The sequence below is a fragment of the Myotis brandtii genome, unplaced genomic scaffold, assembly GCF_000412655.1.
Source record: "Myotis brandtii unplaced genomic scaffold, ASM41265v1 scaffold129, whole genome shotgun sequence".
Classification (NCBI taxonomy): domain Eukaryota; kingdom Metazoa; phylum Chordata; class Mammalia; order Chiroptera; family Vespertilionidae; genus Myotis; species Myotis brandtii.
Window position 1 is genome coordinate 894,612 of NW_005354551.1, and position 8,977 is coordinate 903,588.

At 59.5% G+C, this 8,977-nt stretch overlaps 1 protein-coding gene across 1 annotated transcript in view; it reads left to right on the forward strand.

Moving 5' to 3' along the window:
- RAP1GAP (RAP1 GTPase activating protein) overlaps positions 1-8,977 on the forward strand; it is a 47,651-nt gene that overhangs the window by 37,088 nt on the left and 1,586 nt on the right. Inside the window, exons 16-22 of the mRNA XM_014534359.1 lie at positions 1,005-1,070; positions 1,665-1,834; positions 4,615-4,724; positions 5,703-5,816; positions 7,126-7,249; positions 8,165-8,267; positions 8,615-8,718. Coding sequence (XP_014389845.1) covers positions 1,005-1,070; positions 1,665-1,834; positions 4,615-4,724; positions 5,703-5,816; positions 7,126-7,249; positions 8,165-8,267; positions 8,615-8,718 — 791 coding nt within the window. The remainder of the gene's footprint in view (positions 1-1,004; positions 1,071-1,664; positions 1,835-4,614; positions 4,725-5,702; positions 5,817-7,125; positions 7,250-8,164; positions 8,268-8,614; positions 8,719-8,977) is intronic.

Sequence of the window (8,977 nt, forward strand, 5' to 3'; positions counted from 1 at the left end):
TGTGGTCTTGGGCTTGAGGGTGGGCTTAGAGTAAGACTTAGTGTGTTCTGTGACGGGGTGGAACTTGCAGTTGGGACTGTAAAGTGGGGAGCTGCCCAGGGAGGAGTTAATGGTTGGAGGCCAGGCTCCCTGAGGATTGGGGTGAAGTTGGAGTGTCTGGGTGGCAATAGGGTGTCTCGGATGCCAGTGTGGTGGCTGCCAGGTCAGAAGGTGGAGGAGAGAGGAGGAGGAGGCCTCTGTCCTGATGGAAGTAAAGAAACAGGCCCTGGAGGGGCGTGTGAACCAAGTGGCCATCGGAGAGGGACCTGGCCTGTGACCCTCAGCGTGTGTGACCACCCTGCCTGTCTCTGGTTTAGTTTAGTGTTAAGAGCACAGACTCCCTGGGTTCAAACCCCAGCTCTGTCACTTACCAGCTTGATCATTCCCTGAGCCTCCGTTTCTTTGTCTGGTAGGGTAATGACAACTTATACAGTTGTTGACAATGATTTGTAAAGCAGTAAGATCAGTACAATAAAAGTTAATGAGCAAAATACAAAATTCTGTCCATCTACCTCAGCAACTGTTGTCCAAAGTGAGAGGCAGAGGGAGTTCCTTTTCTCCTTGGATAGCGCAGGGGGTGGCTTCCTTGCCATTGTCTCCTCCACCCACTGGAGGAGGATGCCCATCCTCCTAGTGCCCAGCCAGGCCGGTCGGGCCACCTCATCCCAGGCCACGAAGCCGGAGCCCTGGGCTTGCTTAAGGGGCTTAGCCAGCTGCCCAGGCCTGCCCTGGACTGAAGGGAACAGACTGTCTTTGAGAAAGGGGCCCAAGGAGAGGCCTGCCTCTGCCCACTGGAGACGGGGCTGGGTGGGGTGAGCATGGGGGTGGGTGTCTTCTCTGAGGGAGGGCTCCAGTGACCCCACATCGTGTGGGTGCTGGATGGTGGCCCTGGATTGGTCCGAGCCCACAGTTAAGGATTTGGGTTTGACATATGGGCTCCAGGCGTGCTTCTGCTTGGGTTTCAGCCTGTGTGAATGGGCGTGTAGTGGTGCCTGCCTCACAGGGCGATGGCATGCGAGGGCCAATGCGGGGTGCCTGGCCCCTAGTAAGCACTCAGGGTGCCCTGGCTGAGAGAAGCAGGGAGGGAGGACAAGAAGCTTTAGGAAGGCTTCCTAGCCCTGACCGGTGTGGCTCAGTGGATAGAGTGTTGGCCTGTGGACTGAAGGGTCCCAGGTTCGATTCTAGTCAAGGGCATGTACCTTGGTTGCGCACATCCCCAGTAGGGGGTGTTCAGGAGGCAGCTGATTGATGCTTCTCTCTCATCGATGTTTCTAACTCTCTCCTTTCCTCTCTGTAAAAAATCAATAAAATATAATAAAAAAAGAAAGGCTTCCTAGAACCGAGGTTTCAGGAGGGCTCTCTGTGCACACTGGTGGCCGTGACCCAGGACTTTCTTTAATACTCACCCCAGCCGCACGAGAGGCTCACAGGCTCGGGGGTGAGTGGCTTGCACTAGGTCACCCAGTGAGTTGGTGGCAGAGCCAAGGCCCAAACTATCCTTGGCACCACGTGGACCTGCCTCTGGTGTGGCCTCATGGGAAAGGACTTCTTACACAGAGTGGTCATTGGTGGGGAGGAACCAGGTGCCTGGGTGCCTGGGTTTCCCTGAGGAGCAGGTGTTTAAGAAACCTGTGCCTCCTCCACCCCAACCCCACCTTCACAGCGGGTCATCCGGAGCCGCAGCCAGTCCATGGATGCCATGGGACTAAGCAACAAGAAGCCCAACACCGTGTCCACCAGCCACAGCGGGAGCTTCGCACCCAACAACCCTGACCTGGCCAAGGCCGCTGGAATAGTGAGTGCCTCCCCAGGGCCTTCAGCTCTCCCCTCCCCCAGGGTCCTGCAGCCTCAGGGTCCTCCATCCTGGGCTCTGGACTCCGTCTAGCCACTGCTCTCCATGGGGGGCAAGGGCCCAGGCCATGCACTGCGGTGCCGAGAGCCTTCCGTCTCCTTCCCAGCTTCTCGGCCCTCCACTCCTCCTGGCCCCTTATTCAGGGTGACTTCGGGTCAGCTCTGGGGCAGCCTCTGTATCACATTCCTCATTGAACACCTACTGTCTATCGTGTGCTGGGAGTTGGGCTGCTGTGCGGGCACCTACTTGAATTTCTGGGAGCACCAACTGTGTGTCAGGCTGTGGGCATGCACTCTGTGTCAGGACCTGGATTTCTGTGTGAGCACCTGCTGTGTGCCTGGCTCTGAAACACTGATGGCGACTTGGGTTGTTGTGTGGACATGTACTCTGTGAGCACCTACTGTGTGTCAGGTCCTGGGCTGCTGTATGGGCATAAACTCTGTATGCACCTACTGTGTGCCCAGCCCCGGGCTGTTGTGTGAGAACCTCTGTATGTCAGAAAATGGACCGCTGAATGAGCACATCGTGTGTGCTAAGCCTGATGTGTCAGGAAGTGAGCTGTTGTGTGAGCATTTACTCTGTGAGCACCTACTTCTGTGTGCCTGGCCCTAGGCTGCTGTGTGAGCACCTGTGTGCCAGGGCCTATGTGGCTGTGGCTACCTGATGTGTGTCAGGAATTGTGTGGGCTTCCGTGTGAGCATCTCCGGAGTGAGTACCTACTGTGTGATTACTTACTGTCTGCCAGGCTCTGTGGGTTTCTGCTACTAATAACACTCAGGGTGGGTGCTGGGCACACAAGATGGGCAAGGCATTCAATTGTGGGCCTATCTGCTTCCTGCCGCCCCGTGGCCACCCCTGGCACTGCACCCACTGCTCTGCTCCCCCTCTCGATCCACCCTTCTTTATCCCTCCATCCCTCCATCCATCATTTATTGACTGCTGCATGCCAAGCCCTGTGCTCAGTGCTGTGAGACTGTGTCACTTGTGGTGAGAGGGACCTTCCACCCCAATTCCTGCCCCACGATCTGGCCTGGCCAGGGAGCAAGGTCCTCTGCTGTCCAGCGGTCACCAAGCCCACCCTCCCCACAACCCAGATTTCCTTGCTGGAGTGGCCCCGCCTCCCTGGGTGGCTGTAGAGGGGCCCCAGAGACAGGGCCAGGCCAGCAGCACCCACCATGGCAGTAACCAGACCCATTTTTGTTTTTGTTTTTGTTTTTACACAACTCTCCCCTCTCTTCATGTTGCTTCCTTTCCTTCCGCTCTCTCCTCTCTCCTCTCCCCTCTTTCCTCCTGCCCTTGGCCTCTCTGCACTTCTTATCTTCCGCTCTCTCCTCTCTCCTTGTTCTCTCCTCTTTCCTCCTGCCCTTGGCCTCTCTGCACTTCTTACATGTTTATGTGTCTCCTGTCCTCTGGCACTTCCTCTCCTCCTCCTCCCTGCCATACTCTCTCCCTTGCCGTTTCCTTTTTGCCTCCCCCTTCCTTCCCATTTCTGTCTGTCTCCTCCCATCTCTGTGTCTGTCTGTCTGTATTCACTCTGTGCCCCTCTCGTGGGCTCCTCCTGTGTGTTCCTGTTTCTGTATAACCGTCCATTTGTCCATGTCTCTGTCTCTCTCCCCCCCTCTCCTTTCCTTCCCTTCCCCTGTCTTTTCTTTCTGTCTCCCAATCCCCTGCCCCACTCCCTTCTTTGTTTCTCTGTCTTTCGCTCTTTTCCCTGTTTCCCTTCCCTCCATCTCTCTCTCTCTCTGACCCTCTATGTCTGTCTGTCTGTCTCTGCCCCTTCCTCTGCTGCTTGCCAGTCATTGCTTATTCCCGGGAAAAGTGCGAGTAGATTCGGACGCCGGGGCAGTGCCATAGGCATAGGAACCGTGGAAGAGGTTGTCGCCCGTGGGGCCAGCGGCTCTGGAGGCTGCCTGCACGCGCTGCTCTCTGCTCGCTCTCAGGACGAAGGCCATATTGGGGATGTTGCCCTCTTCCCCTGGGACAGGTCCAAGGGCATGCAGGTCGGAGTGCTCGCAGCTCTGATGGCACCCAGCACCTGCTTTGGGGCCTAGTACCTGTGCCAGAGCCAGTGCCCCCGGCCAGAGGCTCCTGGCCCTGTCCTGGCCCCTGGGGTCCTGGTCCAGTCCCTGCCAGGATCTGACACCCAAAGACCCTCTGCCCAGCCGCACGTCCCCCAATATCGCCAGTTCTGCATGAAGTTCCATCCCTCTCCTCTGACCTGGCTCCCCCTCCACACCATGAGCTGGTCTGGGGTTCCTGCCCTTCGTGCCTCCCTGGGGCCCACCTTCCTGATTTCCCCAAGAAGACGGGGGCCTGCTTCTGTGTGTGTGCAAATGGGGTATCTGTCAACTGCTGGCCCAGAACCTCCCCCAGCATGGGGTATGGGCTTGGTTGCTATACCCACTCCTCACTGACCTTAGGCTGCAGGTCCCACGAAGTCCTGGGTGGGGGGATAGCCATGGTGAGGACTGGGCCTCTCCCACCCCAGCGGAGTGGCTGCCAGCCCCCTGGGCCCCAGCCTGCAGGGTGATCTCGGGGGAGGGGGAGGCGGGGGGCGCTCTCTGTGCAGTGGAAGGGCTTTCTCTGGAGATGGACGTTTTCTCCTGTTCTTTCTTGCTCGTTGCCTCTGCTTCAGGGCCTGGAGCAGCAGGGCTCAGGGTGGCATGTGGGGGCACCAGGGCTCCCAGGGCAGGTGGGCACTGAGTTGGGGGCTCTCCTCGCAGTCACTGATTGTCCCTGGGAAGAGCCCCACGCGGAAGAAGTCAGGTCCGTTCGGCTCACGCCGCAGCAGCGCCATCGGCATCGAGAACATACAGGAGGTGCAGGAGAAAAGGTGGGTGGAGCGGGGCGGCCGGGACGGGTCTGTCTCCTCTGACCCCCATTCGGCGGTAAAGCAGAGCAGGCAGGAGGGAGTGCCTACCCTCTGCCCGTCTGTCCCTCCCTGGTGACAGCTGTACACTCAAGTTCCTGCTGTGTGCCAGGCACCACGCCAGCTCGTCGCCTAACGTAAAATGCTTTCATCTGCTCAGCAGTTCTGCTGGCTCCTTGGGGTCCCACCTTGCACACCAGGATGCTGTAGGTCAGCGGGCTCGGGGCTTGCCCAGCTCACACAGCCAGTGGGGGGCAGAGCTGGGATTTTCGGCTAGTCTGTGGGGGTTTGTGAGTACATCTGTGTGGGCAGCGGTGGGCAGCAGGCCGTGTTCACAGCATGGCAGCTCCTGGGAAGCTGAGGATAGTTCTTGGGTATGAATCCCATCTTTACCACAATGGGGCTGTGTGACCTTGGGAAAGTCACTGCACTTCTCTGAGCCTCACTGTCCCAGTCTGAAAAACGAGGATAAGAACACAACCAACATCATGGGGCTGGTGCAGGGGGTGGTGCTGTGCATGCGAAGCAGGGTGGTGGGCACACTGAGGCTCAGGAATGGTGCTGGCACAGTCCTCATGGCCGCGAGAGCCCAGAATCCTGCAAATCCCAGGTTCGTCTGGCTTTGGCATGTTCTAGCTGTGATCCTGGGCAGGTTCCCTCCCATCTCTGGGCTCCAGCTTCCTGATCCAAAAGGGACAATGACACCTGCTCCCATGGAGAGGAGGACTCGGGGGTGTCCTGTCCTATGAAGGTGCTCCGGGTACCTGCCCAAGCCTGGCCAGTTAGCCGCAAGGACTGCTCTGGGTTTGGCCTCTGAGGGCACAGGGTGCGGGGATGAGGCAGGAGGTGCCCATGACCACCTCTTCTCACCACCTGGGCCTCATTCTACCCTGATGCCAGGCCTGGTGATGAATCCCCCTGCTGCCCCCGTGTGCCCCGCAGGGAGAGCCCCCCGGCTGGCCAGAAGACCCCAGACAGCGGGCACGCCTCACAGGAGCCGAAGTCAGAGAACTCCTCCACTCAGAGCTCCCCAGAGATGCCAACGACCAAGAACAGGTAGGTTGGGGCTCAGGGCTCACCGGGTCAGGGCTTGGGAGTGCTGGGCTCATTTTTTCCATCCCTGCCTGGGCCAGGAGATGCCAGGAGCACTGGCACTGCCACACCAGGGTGCTGGGGAGGCCTGGGCACTCTCTCCAGTCCTCCTCTGACACCCACCCACCACCGCTCTGCAATACATTGGTGGCCTGGGCATGCATGGAGTGACAACCAGTGTAACATAACCTAGTAAGCTATTTCCAGGGAGGTATGGTCAGAGGAAAACAAAGCAGGGGATGCGATGAAGAATGACTTGGGTGGGGGGGGGTCAGATGGGTGCTCAAGCAAGACATTGGCAAAGGGGGGAGGGAAGAGGGCTGCAGATAAGAAGCACAGCCAGTGCAAAGGCCCTGAGGTATGCTTGAAGGATGGAAGAAGGGCAGTGCATTGAGCCGAGTGACTGAGGGGCCAGGCCCACGTGAAGGGTTGGGGCAAGGGCAGGAATGGAAGCAGGGAGGCCGGCAAGCAGGCTGCTCCTCCATTCAGCTCTTGTTGGCTGAGCCCTTCTTTGCTGACTCTGACTCAGCCCAGATGAAAAGTCAGGCAGGTGAACAGAGAAGCAGGAAAGGGTGGCAGGGATGGTGAGAGACAAGGTGTGCCGGACCCAGAGTGGGGAGGGCCACCCTACCATGCGAGGAGGAATCAGGGAGGGCCTCCCTGAGGAGGGGGCCCTTGCTGATTTTTGAAAGATTAATTAGCTTTGGGGGATTTGAGGGGAAGAGTGAGGCTCCCATCAGGAAACACAAAGGCCTGAGCATGGAACAAAATTGGGGAGGGCTGAGAGCAGACTGTGGAGTTGGAAGCTGGGTCCCGTCTGTTCTCCCACCTGTGGCGGGGTGACTTTGGACTGTGTGCCTACCCTCTCTGTGCCTTGGTGTCTCCTCATCTGTAAGATGGGTCCAATAGTGATAGCAGTGGGACAATTCGGGTTAAAAACACGTGGAACAGTGCCTGGCACAGAGCAAATGTGCACTACGTGGTAATATTATTAACAGTTATTGTCAGGCACCCAGTCAAGGAAATGAGACTTCATCTGGGGCAGTGGGAGCCCTGAGAGGGTTTTGAGCAGGGGAGGGACCGGACCAGATCCGCATATTACGAAGGGCAGAGGCAGGAGGAGGCTCAGAGGCCTGGGGAGCTATAAAGCAACCACAAAGGCGCTGGGCGGGCTGTAGGCAGGCCTCCCTGGGCCCGGAGGGCAGAGGACCGGGGCCTTGGCCCAGGAGGGGCCCCGAGCGGGTGCTGGCTGATGGGGTGCTGTCTGTGGCAGAGCGGAGACAGCAGCCCAGAGAGCAGAAGCGCTGAAGGACTTCTCCTGCTCCTCGTCCAGTGCCAGCAGCTTCGCCAGCGTGGTGGAGGAGACGGAGGGTGTGGACGGGGACGACACAGGCCTGGTGAGAGGCCCAGGAAGTGGGGTGCCCCACAGCGGCCTGCAGTGGGGGCTCTTTGGTAGAAGCATGAGCCTGGGTGTGGCTGAGATGCGATCGGGGGACCCAGCCAGAAGGAATAATGCAGACTAACCCTCCCCTACTCTGACCTTCCGTGCTCCCCAGCGCGGGGGGAGGGGGCCCACTCCTGCACCCAGAGCCCAGTCTCTGAGACCTTTGAAGACCCCCGTCCCCTCCTCAGCCTCATCTCTTACCACTCTAGCTGTTCTGCACTCCTTAGCAGTCCCCCAAACATACGAGGCTTACTCCACCCCTGGGCCTTTGCACGAGCCATTTTCTCTGGAGCACACCACTGCCTCCTCCTTCCTCCTTGTCTGGCTGAGTCCTGCTCACCCTTCTCGGCTCAGCCTCACATCGCCTCCTTTTGGAAGCCTTCCCTGATGTTCTAGTCCCTCTTTGTGCCTCACAGACCCTGGGCTTGGCCCTTAGCCCCCGTTTGTCACTCTTCATTCAACACACCTGCACTGGGCCCCTGTTCCTTGCCGGGTCCTGTTCCAGGTGCTTCAGGTACAGCAAGGAGCAGTGCAGACGGGCCCTGCCTGATGGGCCAGGTCTGGGATGATGACCATGGTCTCTTCCCAGCTGTCTCGCCTCTTAGACTTCGGTCTCCGAGGGCGGGGACCCGGCCCCATGCCTCTCGGGGGCTTGGCCCACGAGAACGTCAGTGAATGATTGTTGAATGAATGAATGGGCGTGTGCGGTGTGCCTGTTCCCACTCTGTCCTGCTGTGGCCTCCCTGGAGCAGACGGTGGGCCCTGTCCTCTTCGCAGGGAGGCAAAGGTGGCCTAGAGGGGAGGGGAGCCAAGCCAGGGCCGGGGCCCAGGGCTAACCCCCCTCTTACTCTCCTCCCTGTGCCCCCAGGAGAGCATGTCGTCCTCAGGGACTCCGCACAAGCGGGACTCCTTCATCTATAGCACGTGGCTGGAGGACAGCGTCAGCACCACGAGTGGGGGCAGCTCCCCAGGTACCAGGCTGGAGCAGCTTCCCCGCCAAGTAGGGCCATTCTTATGGCCGGAGGGGTCAGGGCTGGGCACTGAGGGTGGAGACCACTTCTCATCCCCCAGGTGGTGGGCATGTCACGGAGGGGTCATCATTGAGCCTAAGATGATTGGGTGGCTTGGAGGGCTGCTGGCTGCTGGAAGAATCTTGGAGCATGATGGGGGACAAAAGAAGGGAGTGAGGGTGGGTTCCCTGGGGGAGGGACTTGGCGGGGTTGGGGAGCACCAACCAGTGCCGACCACCCATCCATACCCGTCTCCCTGGTGCCTCCCCGCGGCCAGTGAGGTGGCTCCCTCCTGCCCCCCTCTCCAGGCCCCTCGCGGTCACCCCATCCAGACGCCGGCAAGTCGGGGGACCCTGCATGTCCGGAGATCAAGATCCAGCTGGAAGCGGCTGAGCAGCACACGTCCCAGCTGGTGCGTGCAGTCCTGGGGGGAATCAGGGATGGGGACTGGACCGAGAGGTCCCCCTAGGCCGGAGGGTTGGGCTCATCCGGCCTGGGCACAGCCAGTGACTTCTGCTTGCCTGTGTCCTCTGCTCCACGCCGGCCGTCCTGTCCCTGCCTCGCCGCCACTCTGCCTGTGCAGAGCTGTTAGCCTGGCTCCCCTTGGAGGTGACTGAGCAGGTCAGACCCAGCCCTCAGCTCTCGTTTGGTGGGGCTGGGGGGGGGGGGGG